The sequence below is a fragment of the Colletotrichum higginsianum genome, chromosome 3, assembly GCF_001672515.1.
Source record: "Colletotrichum higginsianum IMI 349063 chromosome 3, whole genome shotgun sequence".
In the NCBI taxonomy this organism is placed as follows: Eukaryota; Fungi; Ascomycota; class Sordariomycetes; order Glomerellales; family Glomerellaceae; genus Colletotrichum; species Colletotrichum higginsianum.
Window position 1 is genome coordinate 4890715 of NC_030956.1, and position 16574 is coordinate 4907288.

General features: G+C 56.2%; 5 protein-coding genes across 5 annotated transcripts; 4 read left to right on the top strand and 1 right to left on the bottom strand.

Annotated features, from left to right (window-relative positions):
* Nucleotides 1-824: 824 nt before the first annotated feature.
* Nucleotides 825-2586, top strand: CH63R_05002 (MFS transporter; the record flags this gene model as incomplete). Its single annotated transcript, XM_018299977.1, has 5 exons — nt 825-1209; nt 1260-1814; nt 1905-2039; nt 2108-2361; nt 2416-2586. 5 exons carry the CDS (start codon nt 825-827, stop codon nt 2584-2586), a joined length of 1500 nt encoding a protein of 499 aa, XP_018161223.1.
* Nucleotides 2587-4580: 1994 nt separating this feature from the next.
* On the top strand, nt 4581-5825 carry CH63R_05003 (Carboxyvinyl-carboxyphosphonatephosphorylmutase; the record flags this gene model as incomplete). The annotated part of the gene is made up of 3 exons (XM_018299978.1): nt 4581-5076; nt 5144-5410; nt 5506-5825. The coding sequence occupies 3 exons, from the start codon at nt 4581-4583 to the stop codon at nt 5823-5825; spliced, it is 1083 nt and encodes a 360-aa protein (XP_018161224.1).
* A 109-nt stretch (nt 5826-5934) lies between these two features.
* CH63R_05004 (C6 transcription factor) lies at nt 5935-8986 on the bottom strand (the record flags this gene model as incomplete). Its single annotated transcript, XM_018299979.1, has 4 exons — nt 5935-6376; nt 6428-6462; nt 6552-8119; nt 8194-8986. The coding sequence occupies 4 exons, from the start codon at nt 8984-8986 to the stop codon at nt 5935-5937; spliced, it is 2838 nt and encodes a 945-aa protein (XP_018161225.1).
* Nucleotides 8987-13556: 4570 nt separating this feature from the next.
* CH63R_05005 (uncharacterized protein) lies at nt 13557-14282 on the top strand (the record flags this gene model as incomplete). Its single annotated transcript, XM_018299980.1, has 1 exon — nt 13557-14282. The coding sequence occupies one exon, from the start codon at nt 13557-13559 to the stop codon at nt 14280-14282; it is 726 nt and encodes a 241-aa protein (XP_018161226.1).
* Nucleotides 14283-15071: 789 nt separating this feature from the next.
* CH63R_05006 (LPXTG-domain-containing protein) lies at nt 15072-16264 on the top strand (the record flags this gene model as incomplete). The annotated part of the gene is made up of 2 exons (XM_018299981.1): nt 15072-15725; nt 15794-16264. The coding sequence occupies 2 exons, from the start codon at nt 15072-15074 to the stop codon at nt 16262-16264; spliced, it is 1125 nt and encodes a 374-aa protein (XP_018161227.1).
* Nucleotides 16265-16574: the final 310 nt, after the last annotated feature.

Consider the following 16574-nt stretch of genomic DNA (forward strand, 5'->3'; position numbering starts at 1 on the left):
TCGGCTCGTATATGAGCCCGCGATCCTGCACTCTTCGCAGCGGCCATACTGCCATCACCGCGTGCGGGATCCGCGATGGTAAGCTTGCCGGGTCGGCTAGCGGATGCAGATAAGGGAGACCCGATGAGTAAAGAGGTCTAATCGAAACCGCAAGGGCGATTATCATCGTTCGGCGAGAGGCGGCAGTTGCACAAGGGCGGCGTCGATCGAGAAAGAGGCATTCGGGAAATGCTGGATATCGACGGAGTGCTGCGGGGCATGGTCCGTCGCCGGGTCGGGTAACGCCGGGGAGCTCGGGATCCCAGCACTGCAGCTTCTCCCCCGGTACCCTCTGACTCGGCTAGTTCTTGTATGCGCAGTCCCCAGATATGAAGCGAGATCAATATTGCTCCGTCGGATCTGAACCGACCGAGACCACGACGGCCTGCCAAGCCCGGAAGCCTGTCCTGGGCCCGTTGCGAGGAAGGTCTCCAGCCGCCCTGGAGAGATAGGAGGCGGGCGTGATAGCGGCGCGTCTGGAAATAGCTGAGTGTTGGTTGTCAAGGCATGCGTTCGAAATTGGGCTGACTTCCCGAGCACCGTTTGAGGCCTTGAGTCCTCCTCGACTAGTCCGAGGCAAGGCCTGTGACCAGATACCCAGGAAACGGCGCCGCCACAAGGACACATCGCGATTTCCCACCTTGGGCTATATCTACCAGGTGACCCTGGACTGGAGAGCTCCATCTTTGCCCAGCTGACGCCAGACTGCCTCGCCATCTGATCACTGTCTTCCCCATCATCGGCAACAGTCTATCATCGTCATCATTACCCCATTTCTGGTCAACATGGCCTACCATACGACTCCTCCCTCCGAGAAACACTCGGCAGGCATGGCACTGGAGGTCTCACAGCCCGGGCCCGTCGACACACACGCTGGCACCGATCCCCAGTCGAACTCCATCAACTTGACGGAGAAGGAGGACTCCGAGCACACCAACAGCACCGATCGCCTCGTCAAGAGCCCCGAAGAGATTCGCCTCGTACGCAAGTTGGATCGGCGACTGATGCCGATCCTCTGGTTCATGTACTGGTTCAACTACCTTGATCGAAATGCCATCACCGTCGCCCGCCTGGACGGCCTCGAGAAGGACCTCAACCTCACCGCTACTCAGTATCAGACCAGCGTCTCTATCCTTTTCGTTGGGTACATTCTTGGGCAGATCCCCAGCAGTGAGTGTCGCTGTTCCGTACGAGCCGACTTCGAAGACTGACCCGTCCAGACATGCTCATCACCCGCCTCCGCCCCTCGGTCTACATGGCTGGCTTCATGGCCCTCTGGGCCATAGCCAGCACTTTGACCGCCGTTGTGAAGGACTACAAAACTCTCATGATTACCCGCTTCTTCCTCGGCGTGACCGAAGCACCGTTCTATGGCGGAGCCCTCTACATACTGGCCATGTTCTACACCAAGACGGAAATCGCCACGCGAGTCTCGATTCTGTTCACGGGCAACATCTGTGCCACCGCCTTTGCCGGGCTGATTGCCATCGGTGTCTTCGAGATGTCCGGCGTCGGAGGTCTGGCCGGTTGGCGCTGGCTTTTCATCATCCAAGGCATTCTGACCTTCTTCATCTCCGTTGCGTCGGCCTGGATCCTCCCGGACGAACCCTCCAACACGCGCTGGTTGTCCGAGGACGAGCGGCGCCTGGCCACCGCACGCATGGACGCCGATACCACGGCGCTGCAAACAAACACGAGCACCTTGACTGGCTTGTTCGATGCTCTCAAGGATGTACGGCTTTGGGTCCTCATCTTCATGCAGCATCTGCATCTTGGTATGTCAACGCCCGACCTTGTGTATATACGTCACTGAAAGGAAAGTCTGGGTTCTGGGGGGCCACGTCGAACTGACAACGGGACTCCAGCTGCATCGGGCTACAAAAACTTCTTCCCCTCCATCGTGCAAACACTCGGATTCAGCCGCAATGTCACCCTGGCGTTGACATGCCCGCCGTACCTTATTTCCGGCGGGTTCTGCATCCTCTGCGCGTACAGTTCAGGTGAGAGAACCCCCCCCCCCGGCGATGCCATCACCCGCATCCTGCTGACCCAAAGTCCCTCCACTCAGGGAGGCTCAACGAACGTGTTTGGCATATCACTGTCTGCAAGGCTGTCGCCGTCTTTGGCTTCGTCCTTGCCTGCGCGACGCTCAACACTGGCGCCAGATATTTCGCCATGTGCACCTTTGCCTCGGGAGTCTACGCCTGCAACTCCCTCATCATTGGTTGGGTTAGCAGCACTTGCGGCCAGACCAAGGAGAAGAAGTCGATTTCCATTGGAATCGTCACCTGCGTTTCCACCTTGGCCGCCGTCTACACACCGGTGAGTCGGGGTTAGATTGCGGGATGTCTTTCCAGACTGCTGACTGTCTTTGAGTACCTCTGGCCCAGCTCTGACGAGCCCCGATATGTCCTTGCCATGGGCACCAGCGCTGGCTTCTCCATCGCCGCGGCCCTCTTGGCCTGGCTACTCCGATTCATGCTCGTTCGCGAGAACAAGAGGCTTGCGCAGAGACCCGATCACGACGGTACCCGTTACGTGTACTGAGATGGCAGATTCAAACCTGGCGGGCGGTGGCAAAGCCTGGCTTGCTGGGCAGATTTGGCTGCATTCACGCGCCTGGTCCACCCACTAATAGATCGCCGGGCACATGTGCACAGGACGTTTCTACGCAACCACTGTTACTGCAGAAGCTGGCTGGGGAGAAAGGGGCACAACTCTTTCCTCCTGGATTGGGCTCCAACATGAAGCCGGCACGCAAGGGAGACCTGTTGGGAAACCGCCGATTGATTAATCGAATGACTTTATTGCGCCCCTGAGATGTATAGGCCAACGCAACGTTCAAGCACATCTCTTCCTGCTGTTTGGTACATCTTTTTCCTTGTAAGGCTATAAGAGAATCCGGCTATGTTGATTTCGTCTCTGGTGTTCGTTTGCCTCGGGGCGAGGTTTCTCGTAGTGATAGTAGCAGGCTGTTTTCAGAGGTGTTTCTTTCCAGGTGCTCTTTTCCTTATTAGAATCAGCGTAACGCTGGATCTTTTGGTTAATTTGAATCAAATAAGCTAGAAACTATGTAGTTATAGTTATACATACCTTGCTAGTAGTTACTCTACTATACGCTTTAGGGCTTGTAGCCTGCTGCAGCTTCCTTCCTACCTGCCCTGCGATTGGCCTATCTGCATTAATAACAACAATACTACATACACAAAATTAGTAGACAACCTACATACTACAGATAGAAGCGTTTTATCTAGTTTAACAGATATCTACAAGTAAAACCAACGCTTATATGTAACGACTGGCACAAGCCTGCTGATGCTGCACAACTTGCGTGCGATACTTTTCCTCCTCCAATCTTCCTGTTGCCATTGCGAGCTTGAACGTGAGCATACCACTGATTCCAGGCCTGTAGCCTAGCTTTCTGAATCAGTAGGGTGGGTGCCTTTCCCCCCAAGATGAAAAGTGGATTGCCGGTGTTTATAGCAGTCGCCTATTGCATCCCTAAGCGCTGTGGTGCCCACCTCGTAGGAGGTGGTCTCACGCTTCCGATGACATGACCGCATCTACATTGCGGTGTAGGCGTTGCCCCTATCCTGTGCAGTTCGTTTTTTGAGCCGACCAGTGCGAAGTCGCGCCAACGTTTTGGCTTGGCGCACTGCTCAACTGTTCAAAGCGGACGTGGATCTTGCGTGTGTACTTGCAAGTTGCCTGCAAGGGCCTTGTAAGTTGTAGACTCTCCTAGAGTGATTTCCCCACTCCTTGTAGGAGGGGCTGGGGTTGTCCTTCGTATCTTACTTACCTATACCCTCACTCACGCCTACATATCCTAGCGGCGATGCCCCTAACACAGTTCTCCTAGAAACTCTGGCGCTTCGACGCTCGGCGTCTTCGCCTTTAAGATAGCTACCGTGGACCAGTTGAAGGCTAGCAACTAGTCATGTCTGAAAAGTACGTCAGCCGGGTGGGTATCTTGGGATTGCTCGGGGCTGTGTGTCGGGCCGTTGGTTTCCGGTCGTCGAGAAGATCCCGGCTGTGTGGTCTCGCCGGAGTATAGATAGCAATCCCCCCGTATTGGCAAGATTGCCGAACCGGAAAGGTACGGACATTGCCAGAGGGCAGAGGACCTTCATTTGCCAATTGGGACTCTGCTACACGGAGATAGGCTCGGTGCTATCACTGTTATCAGCTGCAAAAGTCCAAGGCAACCAACCCAAGGTAGCCGTCGATACCCGCCCTTCAGATCTTGGGATCCCCTTCCCGTGCTCAGCTTCCAGTTTTGGGCGGCCCGTTGAGAGAACGCAATTGTGCGGGACGTGTGCCGTGATTAGGAGATTTCGACAATGCCAATCCGGACCTCCCCGGCCCTCGTTGATGAACTCCATCAACCATACAGAGCGGAGCCGAACCTCTCGAATAAATACAGCCAACCCCGCGCTCAGCAAGTTGAACGTGAACAAGGCAAGATCCAGTAGTCGTGTACCTATTTAGATACCCCACGAAGCCAGACGACAACCCTACTCCTTCCATCTCGGACAGACAACATGTCTAGCAAGCAAGATCTCGTGCCCTACCCTTTCTCATTCAACGACCATGTGGCGGAGAAGCCCGGCGGGCCGGGCGAGCTAGCCGAGAAGGTTACTCTAACTCTCGAGAACGTCCGGGGCAGAATCCCGTCATACCAGGCATCCAGACTCCGCACCATGATCCTCGAAGCCCACAACGACCCCGAAAAGATCCTCGCCCACGCATGCACGTACGACGGTCTCAGTTCACGTCTGGCAGAAGAGGCGGGATTCCCCATGGTTTTCGTCTCGGGGTATGCTGTGGCCAGTTCTCACGGCCTGCCCGATGCGGGCTACATCGCCCTGGAGGACATGTGCAATAAGATCAAGGAGAGTGCTCGCGTTGTCTCTGTCCCGATCATGGTTGACGGCGATACGGGCTACGGAAGCCCTGTCAACGTCCGGAGGACAGTCGATAGCTTTGCCCTTGCCGGTGCGGCTGGTGTCATGATCGAGGACCAGACGTGGCCGAAGCGTAAGTTCCCTCCAGGGCCAAAAAGGGAGAGGAGGAGAACCGCTGACACGGGCTGCGTGCTACTCAGGCTGCGGGCACACCAAGGGCAAGTCGGTTGTCCCACGGGGCGAAGCCTATGCGCGGATCAAGGCAGCATGTGATGCGAGGAATGAAGGCAAGGACATCTTCATCCTTGGCAGGACTGATGCCCTTGTACACGGCTGGGACGAGGCCCTTGCTCGCGTGAGGGAGTTCAAGCGACTCGGCGTCGACGCCGTCTTTGTCGAAGCGCTCCCTGACCGAGCCGCCCTCGCCAGGGTCGTCAAGGAGGTCGAGATGCCCATCTTCGCCAACAGTGAGTGCCGAGCAACACCGAACCGTTGCGCCGACAGCGTGGCCGTTGTAGCTCGAAGGGAGTGTTTGCTGACCACAAACTTGCCTCTGCTATAGTCATCGAGGGCGGCAAGACGGAGAACCTGTCCGCCAAGGAGCTCGCGGCCCTCGGCTTCTGCGGCGTGGCCTACCCCATTACGCTCGTCGCCGCCAAACTCGTCAGCATCAGGAAGACACTCGAAGACCTCAAACGAAGCTTCATCGAGGGCGCGCCGCCCGAGATCATGCCCTTCGGCGACGTCTGCCAGGGAGTCGGGTTCGGAAAGTACTGGGCGTTGGAGGAGAAGTACAAGCACGATGACAACGGGTTGCTCAACGCACAGGATGCAGTAAACGGCGCCAACGGAACCAACGGGGCGAATGGGCGTTCTCATTGAGCTGTTGTGAAGAAATGGCAGCGGCCTCCGCCTTGGGTGTAGACCTCAGAAATGATGGAAGGGAAGAAAGAGGGAACCTGCCAAGCTGCTCGGGAATATACCCGCCTACCTACAAAGCATCTTCCTCGGAAACAGGGTTGTCGAGGAAGTAAGTTGTATTCCTTGTGAAGCGACCTGTCAAGCAAATTACCGCGTTGAGAAGAGACCTACCAATTTGGGCAAGGATGTTTTCTGTGTATCTGAAAAAAGAGTGGCATGTACACTGGATAAAGAACATATCGCGGTCGTAAGCCTTGTCCTGCTCATCCATCGGGTTGAAATCCCCTCTTCTTTGGGGATCTGGAATAGGTTCGCATTGGGGGTGGTGCTTCGTCTTTGGTGTCCTCGACTTTTTACAGTTTTGCGACTGGGGCGGCTGCTTCAACCGTGTTATGAGCAAGTCTCGAAGAGACACGGCTGACTTGCCGTTCTCAGCCCTTTCATCTTCCTTTCCCCGTCTTGATCTCAGGGAGTCATACAGGTTGAAAAGGTGGGAGGCGACGTTGTCACGACTGTAAGAGTCGTAGTTGAAGGAAAGCAAGATCCTGGAAAGATCGACATACAAGCCCGTATTGCCAGACAAATAATTGATAACCTCCTAACATATTGAGGATAAGCCTTGAAGTACGTTAAGCCATTCGCGGTAATTAGGGTAAGGACCGCTAGAGAACCACACCTCCATCAAACCTGGGGAAGATTCCACATGGCGTCCCAGAAAGATACCTCTGGCTCCATCGTCTCCGGCGCCTCTCCCCAGAGTTGAAAAGGTGCCAGGCTGTGGCTCAGAGGCAGAGCGAGCCAATCCTCAGGCACGTCATCCCAGCCTTCATCGGCGCCGCCCAGGCCCTCTCCCGAATCGTCGACGGACAACTCTCCCTGCCCAAGAAGCATCGACGAGATGCGCGGTGCCGACGTCGGGACCATGCCCTGCTCGAACTTGGCCAGGAAGACCTCCAGCAAGGCAGCGTACCTCGCCGCAAGGTCTCCGTCGTCGAGACTACTCGCCTTGAGGCAGGCGATACACTCGTGCAGGCAGCCCAACGACGACCTCAGGTCCGCGGCATGGGTTCCCAAACTGAGGGCCTTGAGCAGGAATATCGAGGCGGCAATGACGCGTAGGTAGATACGTACGGGACAGTACCGCAGCAACCCGGCGACGAAGAGCCGCTGGGTTGCCCTGAGCACTTGCACGGACCCGTCGACGACCTTCTTGATGAAATCGTACTCGACACCTTGGACCGTCGAGTTGAGGGTGGCACGGATGGTTGGGCTTGCCGAGGCGCTGCCCATGACTCTCTCGACGATTGCCTGGACCCCGAGCGAGTTCAGGAACGCCTGCGCGTGGTGGTATTCAATGTGCAACTCCTCGATGGCGTTGGGGCTGATGGCCGTCGAGTCCAGGTGTTTCCTACGCCACTCGACGAGCTGTTGCTGAAAATGCCTGGTGATGCTGGCATACCGCCCAGTCCGGAGAAGATGACGAACAGCGCCTGCTGTGGGAAACAGCATGTCGTGTATGGAACGAACGAGCATCGTCAGGCCGATCCAGGCACGGGCAACCCTTGAGTCTTCATCGTCGTCGCCGCCGCCGCCGCCGTCGTTTGCCGATGGGTAGCCGGTGACGCTGCGGGCCAAGGTATCCGGCACCATTGAAGGGCAGCCCAGACGGAAAGAGTGCTGCTCCATGAGAATGTAGAGCACCTCGCGCACTCGAGCGCTCCGGGCGTGCAAGCCCGGCTGCCGCGCATGTGCAACACCAGCGTCGGCCCGCGATGCCGTATCGTATATGCCGAGCTCCAGAGCCAGAGTCTGCGCGTTGCCAAGCAGCATCCATGCCATGCGATCGGAGGTCCGGGCGGGCGTAACGACGTCTCTCTGCCAGGCCGGCCCGCTGGACTCGTCGCTGATGTGTTCACGGGTCCCGTAGTCGTCGGTACGGCCTAGTTCAAAGGCGCTGTGCAGGAGGGACGAGTCCCAGCCATCGGGGACCGGGGGGAAGTACACCGCACGCGGGTGCCACTCCACCAGGAGCAGCAATGCCTCGACAGACCCCCGTGTCCGCGTCCTGGCCGTCGAGCCCTTCTCCTGCCCCGTGATGATCCTCATGATCAGGTGCTGGCAGTGTTCCCAGAGCCGGTTGTGGACGAGGACACCGCGGGCAACGCCTCCGGGCTGCGGGAGGTGGTGATACCGTGTCGATATCAGGAGAATGACGCAGCAGAGGAGGGGCTCTTTGGCCGTCAGCCTAAAGTGCCCTTGGTGAGTGGCATCCATGCCGCGGGCAATGAGGCTCAGTGGTGCCAGGTTGCGGAAGAACAGGTCGACAAACCTGACGCCTTCCTCGGCGGTGAACCAGCCCATCTTGACAAATCGGAAGGCGTTCCAAAGCTGCAGAACAGACATGGCGGGGGTGCCGAGGCAGGGTTTCCCGGCTCGCTGGGCAGGGTCGACGTTGAGGCGTGGCTCGGGACTCGAGGGGCGGCCGCGCCGCTACCCGAGGCCTCCTGCTCGGCGGCGGCGCGGAAGAGCAGTTTGAGGGCATCGTTGCCATTGGAGACGATTGTCCGTATCATCGAGTTGGTGAGGTCGACTGGCTCAAGACCCGGAGAGACGCCGCCGGCTTGCCCGAAACACCGCGTGTTGAACGAGTTGTCGTTCTCGGTCGCCATCGGATCCCATTGCTCAAATGGCGGTGGGACCGTGGGGCTCGGGTTTCTGGGCAGAGCATGTCTTTGACTACCTTGCGGCCGACGGTGTTGATATCCATCACGAGATCGAGGCTGAGGTGTCCCAGGCTGGCCAGCCAAGGATGTGCCTTCGGATGCGGGCCCTCCTCGTCCTTGCGCGAGGGCGTCGGCAGCGGCATTCTTCTGGCTACTGGCGGCCCGGTCTGGTGGGAAGACGCACTCCCTACCCTCCCGGTCGCAGCGCAGGCAGGACGGGCTGTCGCGGATCTCGACGACGCAGCGGGTCTTCTTGCGGCGGCAAGGGTTGCAGGCTTTGTAAGTGCGGCGGAAGCCTCTGGCCACACGCTGGCCGGGCTGCTTATTCTCTGCGTCGTCTTGTCGAGCGTTCTGAAGTCGGGTCCCGTCCGGTTCGTGCTCGGTCTCAAGCGGGTTCATGATGCTCTGCCAAACCTTGCTGCTCGGCTCATTTGCCGGAAAGCTATGAACGTGTCGCGCGCGACTTTAGGATTGGGTGGCCTGTATTCCGAGATGGGATGCTGTATTGATGATGATGATGATGATGATGATGCTGCTGCACAGGAATGGACGACGGGTGAATCACCGGATAACGTCGGGAACTTCGGAAGCGGTAATCTAGATCTGGTTGCACCGATATGTATCCTGGGTCCGAGGGACCATGATAAACGCCTTGGTTCGAGAGGAGTAGGACTTGCCTATCTCCAGCGGATGCCAAGACGCTCCATATTTCGATGTGGAGGCACGGCACAGATATGAGCATACAGGCTGAATGGGGTGCACGAGACATGCGTATAGAGATAAGCACTGCGCAGCAAGCAAAGCACTTCCACTAGGTCATTATATATACTCTGTATGGGACTAATTGTTCCATGGATTGAACCCTTTTCCCTTTCCCCCTTCTTCACGTATCCTCTCCTCACTCTTAATCCAGTTCTTAGTTTCACTCATTGTCCTGATTTCGTGCCATTCAGCGAAAAGTGGACCTGTCGAGTTCCAGCATGTCGGTATCTCGGGGGATTAACCTTCTATCTTAAGATGCGGAGTGTCCACAGATATCTAAACACTCGCCTAAATTGCTATACCCAGCTTGTGTATCTACGCAGCTGATCAGCACGTCGGGGCTTTGCAACAGCAGGTATGTTCTTAGGTTGGGACTCTGCGCTGTTTAGGCTGGACGTTGGTGTCCCTTCATCGTTGACATTCCTTCGGGAAAGGTTCACTGGGAGTGAGGGTATACATCCTATGGGCATGTGTGGGCATGTGTGGGCATGTGTGGGCATGCGTGGGCAGTGACATATTGTGCTTACACAAGGCTTGTGATACCTGATACCCCCTTTGTGCTACAGGAACCTGTGGACGGCTGTGGTAGGTAAGAGGGTTATGTTGGAGATATATGACACTGTCAGTCGACACGAGTCTGGAAAGCTGGCCTGAGGTTGAGCTGTTAGCAGACGGAAGCACCTGCCTGACCAGCGTTGTGGTGCGGGACGTATCATGGGCTGTTGGCGACAAGATAGTCCGGTGCGATTCTCACGTACTCGATGATCTCGTCGTATACGTCGTTATGAGCAAAGACTATCTATCCTACTTGGATATATTATCCACTCACTTAGAGTTATCCATTGGCATCTACTCAGGCGAAGCCGATTTTCACTCTTTTGATATTGGATTCATTCGGAAAAGAACATCTGGTTGACTGGGTGCGGTGCTGAAAATCTATGTAGCCGAGTTTCTCCATAAACGAGCGAGGGAGTAAACTCGCCTGACGCATTCGACGCGATGAGCATTCGGCGAGAGCTGGCGAGGAGAGGTCTGATACGCGAGGGAATCATGACCCTGCCCGAGGACCAGAGGGAAGAGGCTTCCGAGAACGAAGGAGAACGGCAGAGTGATTGAGAGAAGTTCAGAAAGACTATCGAAGGAAATGGGGGCCGCAAACCCCATGCTCACAAACCAGAGCAGGTCGCCCAGAGAAGCCAAAAGGATCGTCGGGGGGGAGCAAGTTTGCGATCACAAGACCATCCAGGCAATTGTTTCTATAATTTCGGAGGAGCTCATCTCCCGAGGCATACACATCTGGATGAACACATGGGGATCCGGGGCTAGCGTTGTGTACTCTCAAGACCAGGCGTCCTTGTTTTGTGAGAACATTGTGTGGCTTGGCAGCTGCGCTGCGCATCTGCTGACGGGGTAGATGTTTTTATATACTCATCCTTGTCCATCTCTGGCAACCCGAATCGGCCGCAATAGGAAGGTGACTGGATACACGTTTAGATTGTGCTATATATCAACAAGAGAATCAAGCCTAGCCTGAAGCACGGCTTGTCGTTCTCAAGGCTGTGCTGCTTCTACACATTGCTGAACAATGACTCAAGCACGCTCACATGAGGTCTACGAGTGGAGTCAGTTACAGAGGGCTCTCTGACTTTCCCAACCCGACGGGAACAAACGGAAATAGGCGGCGAAAGCAATTGGGTATAATCATATAGAAACTCCTTTTTTTTTCTTTCTTTTTTCAAGAGTACTTACTGGCTTCTTCTTCACAACGCAGACAACCAACAGCTCCCGGTGACTGCGGGGCGTTGGTATTTGGTATCGTGCAGAAATGCTCTGTAAAATGGCCGCTTTTGCTTCCATATAGTTAAAATTACAGTGCTTCTTTCTCCATTTTCGGGTCCAAGGTGGTAAATCCGAGGAGTTGTTGAAGGACTGCTAGAAGTCGCGGTCTATACTGGTGGAGTCTAGACATGAGCTGATAAATGTGACAGTTTGCCGCCAGCCCGCCTCCGACCGGCGTCGGGGAGTTATGCGTCCCGACAGGCTCCAAGACCACTAGCTAAAACACTAATTAATGGATCAATGTTGTTTGTGGGCGATAGGGAGGTAATCAAGGCTGGGAAGATTTTCTGTCTGGTGTTCGCAAGGATTCGGGAGTCTTGGCATGGTGGTGTCAGGACGAAAGGAACGAATGCCGCATACTTGTCCAAGATGAAAAATTGAGCAGGTTTATGGTTAGCCGTACATCTTGACGCCGCGGCCGACTGTTCAGTCAGTGCAGCCTGCTGCTCCCTGCTCTCTTCCGCGGAGGCATGCCGCATCTCAACATACAAAGGTCCGATTAACCGTCTCACAAAGTTTACCAACCTTGAGAGGTACACGAGGTTAATTACTATAAGATTTGACGCCGGAAATATAAAACTTACAACATCATGTTTTGCAAAACTCGCGTCTTGGCTCGGCGACTGCCCGTCCAACATTGGCGGTCGTCAAACCCACTCCGCCTTGGCCACCGCAAATTGTATGGGGAGAACGGTGACGGAGAGGGGGGGGGGGGGGGGGGGGGGCTGTAGGGGAGTCGTGATCATTTAAAAGCCACGGACCATTGCACGTTTTCGGCGCCAGTCAAGCGTGGCACGAGTCAGCCTTACGGAGCTGGTAATGACTCGCAGACCTGTAGACCCCTGAGAACATCACCGTGAACGAGCTTCTTGGAGGGCAGTGCGGCTCGGGGTCCGCGGCAACTGGGGCAAGCGGATAGGGCCCCTGCAACATCACGTACTATTCACACGTGCGGAATCCATCGAACCGTATAAGCATACGTGATACAGAGGGCAACATGCTTGCTGACACATGTGGCGGGTGGCGCATATCTCGGGATGCTCCCGAGGACCCATCTGATAGGTTGCCATTCAGTTGCACATGTGCCAAACAAATGCTTGAACGGTCAAGAACGAGATTCGTTTTGTCCCTGTGAGCGAGCGAGCGGCCTGAGAGAGAGAGAGACAGAGAATGTTGTTGAAGCTGTCGGTTCCCGTGGTTTGCAAGCGCAAATCGCGACTGGGAGGTGGGACGTCCAAGTCACAGGACAAGGCGGTGGTATGCATCTGGACGCCCGATGATTTCATAGATCGCAACCGCCCCATTGTGACCATCACGATGCATATGCGCCCAGCCACAACCCACGCAGCTACGGCGAGAACAGATATCGTCGAAATAAACCCTCACAGCCATGACTCAAGCTTTCAAAAAAAGACTACGGAGCCAAGCCAGAAGAGCTGAAACACGTAGCTCGCTGGATATGCTTGGCCGACCTGAGCTTGGGAACTTTTGGTTGGGGCAGTTCTCCCTATTAGTTCGTCAAGAGTGGCTCATATGGGGCCGAGGGAGTCCCAATCCGTACACAAATGTGACCCTCACGAGGGTTTATGGAGAGGCCCAAGACCAACCCCTGGCTCGGGCGTAGACGGAACCACCTCATTACAGGCTCTGTTTTTTCGTACTCTGTATCCGTAAAACGACAGGATTTGACCGGTCGTATATACTGACTGCACCTTGATAGTTCAGGTGGGAACGTCATTGTCCGGTTCGGTAGTGATTTCCTCTCAACGCCGGCACTGCTTACGCCTCAACCAACACCCAGGGGGGCGTGTTTTTGGTCCTGGACAACTCCACCTAGACGAGGAGGGAGTCTCGGGGCGATGAGTAAACGCACCACCGTTGATGCCATGTTCTCATCCAGTACCTTGCAACGATTCCATCTCCGGCTGGGGCTCTGTGGAGGAGTCGGTACAGAGTCAGCCGGGTTTCTGACCGGTTGTATGCGTTCAGACAGCCCCAACTCTTGGGTCTGGTGAAATGACAAATCTTGGCAGGAAAGGGCGGAGTCCATCCAGTGCCGAAGGGATGTTGGGTACAGAGTAGTGACTGCCGTGATGGTGGAGTTGGGGAAAAGGATGGTTCTGGTCATTGATCTCGAGGTCCATAAAGAGCAGCTTGTGTTCCAGCTTTCCATCTCACTCGAAGTTGCGAAATCATCATCAACCGAGTCCTTTCACTCTACTTACTACCTCTCCCATCTCTCACCGTAACTCTCCTCGTTCTCTTCGGTTGCCTATCAGTCTCGATGTGAGTTCAACATCAGTTTGTCTTGGTGACTTGAACGGCTCGGGGGGTTAACAAAATAGACAGTATACATACACACGCCACAATGAAGGCCACCACCAACATCCTCCTCGCCGGCCTGGCGGCCCAAGCCTCGGCCCTGGTGCAGATGGAAGTCCGCTACAGCGACAACATGATCGACGTGGGCAACCTCGACCTCTTCGCGGCGACGTGGCAGGCCATCTACGCCGAGTCGGGCAACACGCGCGCCATCATGACGGACCGCTCCTTCGGGACGCAGACGAACGAGTGCACGCACGCCGACGACTACGACCCGGACGTGACGGTGCAGGTCAAGATGAACGGCGCCTGGGGCCGGACGCCCGGCCTCAGCGACAACCAGATGCGCGACGGCCTGGTGCAGTCGGCGTGGGAGGTCCTCAGCCGGGTGGCGGATCCGTACGGCTACGAGGTCTTCAACGGCTGCCGCGGCCTCACGTGGATGGAGAGCGTCGGCTACACGTCGGACGCCGCCTGCGGCCGCCTCAGCGCACGCAACTGCGAGTACCCGTGCCGCAACGAGAACTCGCCCGGCCTGGCCCAGTGCATGAACCACACCTGGGGCCACAAGGTCCCCTCGTCGCTGCGCGTGACGGCCTACATCGACGGCCGCCTCCAGCCGGACGACCTGATCATCGAGTTCGCCGCCAGGTCCAACGCCGTCTCCGGAGGCTGCGGCTGGGTCGGGACCATTGCTGGTGCCCTTGCCGGTTTCATTCCCGTCGGCGGCGACCTGTTCGCCGCCGGCATCGACATTGGCTGCAGCACCTAGATGTCGTCAATGGGGAGGACACAGAAGTAGGGTTTTTGGGCCAAGTGAATAGGCGCTTTCGGACATTCTTGTTTGGGTTCGGGTCGTGGTTGTGATTCTGAATTTCTGAGATTGTTTTTTGTAGATAACTTCTTGGTCTGTTGTTGTTGTTGCTTTGCGCGGCTAACATGTGTACATAAACATCTTCATCCGGTAACGTCTTTCTTGAGAAACGATGATTGTCAGTCACCCTGACTGTGAATCTCTCGTAAGCCGCATGCCGTCGGTTGCCAGTCAGCTTGACAAGTGTACATCGATACTCGGTCAAATACAGCGCGCGGTCTTGTCCACCAAAGGGACTTTTGTTGATAATCACGATATCACACACCGGGGCTGGGCAAAACCGTCGGTTAGGACCCCGGCTGCCCAAAGCTGGTTAGTGTGCCAACCCAAGCCAGACAAATCCAGCAATGAAATCTCTTCGTTTCCATGCCGGCCATTCTGTTTGGAGACTGGCTAGAAGGATGTGACTGGGACTGTGCCGCAGAGTAATTTCGCGGGTTTTCTTTTCCCTCGCGGGCGGCTAGGCACCCGAATTCAAAAGGGTTGTTTACACTTGACTTTGTTTTATTTTTTTTTAAAAAAACAGAGCCCCGTTGTTTCTGGTTACTGTCAGTCAATCCTTTAGAAAGCCATCGTGTAGGGAACGTCCGTTCGGCCGTGTCTTTTTTTTGGTCGTGGAAAGGGAAAAAAACAAAAAAAGGGACAATTAACAGCTTCGACACTCAAACCAAAAAACAAAACTTCACGATGCCTACGCCAACCTTGTCCGGCACGACCATCATCAACCTCGGCCCGTTGACATCATGGACCGCGCCGGCATCGTGCGCCACCACGGCCCCGCCGGTCGCCCTCGCGTTGGCCGCGGTGGAGAGCGTGGTGTACCTGTCCCAGACGTGCGACGTCAACGGCCCCGTGGTCAACGACTGCTTCCCGTCGGCCAGCGCCGTCAACTCGCTGTACCACGCCAGGAAGGGCGGGCCGGAGCGCTTCAACTATCTGGTCCACCACTCCCCAGCCTACGAGTGCCCCTCGGGCTGGGCCACCGTCGCCTACGGCGTGCGCGATGAGGCCTCGTCGCACTCCCTCAGCGGCATCTTCGCGGACCCGACGGTCACCCGCACCAACAGGTTGATCTACCCGACCAGTGTGTCGACCGAGGTCACGACCATCACCCAGGGGATGCCCATCTTCGAGCCGCCGCAGAACCTCTTCATGTCGGCCCTGGAGCCCTCGGAGACCGTCATCCTGTGTTGCCCAAGGTCAGTCGCCGTCGTCTCCGTCGTCTTTGTCTTCGTCTTCGTCTTCGTCTTCGTCTTCGTCTTCGTCTTCGTCTTCGTCTTCGTCTTCGTCTTCGTCTTCGTCTTCGTCTTCGTCTTCGTCTTCGTCTTCGTCTTCGTCTTCGTCCCTTTTCTCGTCGGGACCCGGGAAGAGCACCTTTCTTTACTGACACAGGCAACAGCGGCTACAAGATCGGCTTGGTCGGCGGCAACTGCTACTCGCCCGTCCCCAGAGAGGCCTACCCGGCCACCACCGGCTGCCAGATCAAGTATGTAAACGAGGAGACCATCCTGATGTCCCCGGTCGAGAGGACGTTCACGTACCACGGGCGGGTGGTCACGGGCAGCGCCTGGTCGGTGGGGGACGAGTCGGTGGAGTACGTCGGGACGACGATGGTTGTAGACGAGAGCGCCCGCACGCTCTACGAAGCCATCTTGTACACGCCAGCGATCACGATGGTGAACAGGGGATCTGCCGCCGCCACCGCCGAGACGTCGCCGGTCGTGACTGCGTCGGCCACGCCGGCCTCGACGGCAACGGGGCCGGCACCATGGCCTAGCACCGGGTCAGGAAGCAGGACGGCACCGTCGGCGAAGGGCGCGACGCTGGCTGTTTGGGGGGTTGCCCTGCTGGCTGGCGTGGCGCTCATGGCCCCTGTTTGATATGGCATGAGTAACACCTCTCTCTCTCTGTCTGTCTTTGTCCAACCAGCCAACCAACCTCCTTGTTCTCAGTTCGCACAAAATGTGGTTGAAACACGTTCTATCTATATAGATATGTAGACGTACATATCCGTTCACACTGCCTGCCCATACATAGCCTAAAAGAGGCCAATAAACATACAATGTCAACACTTGATTGAAGACACCTCGAGTCATTGAGGAACACTAGTGGAGTCGCCTCCAACTTTAAGTGGACGGCGCCAATGCAAGCAAAGCGAAGCGGAAAGCCTCCGTTCAGTTGCGGAGACGA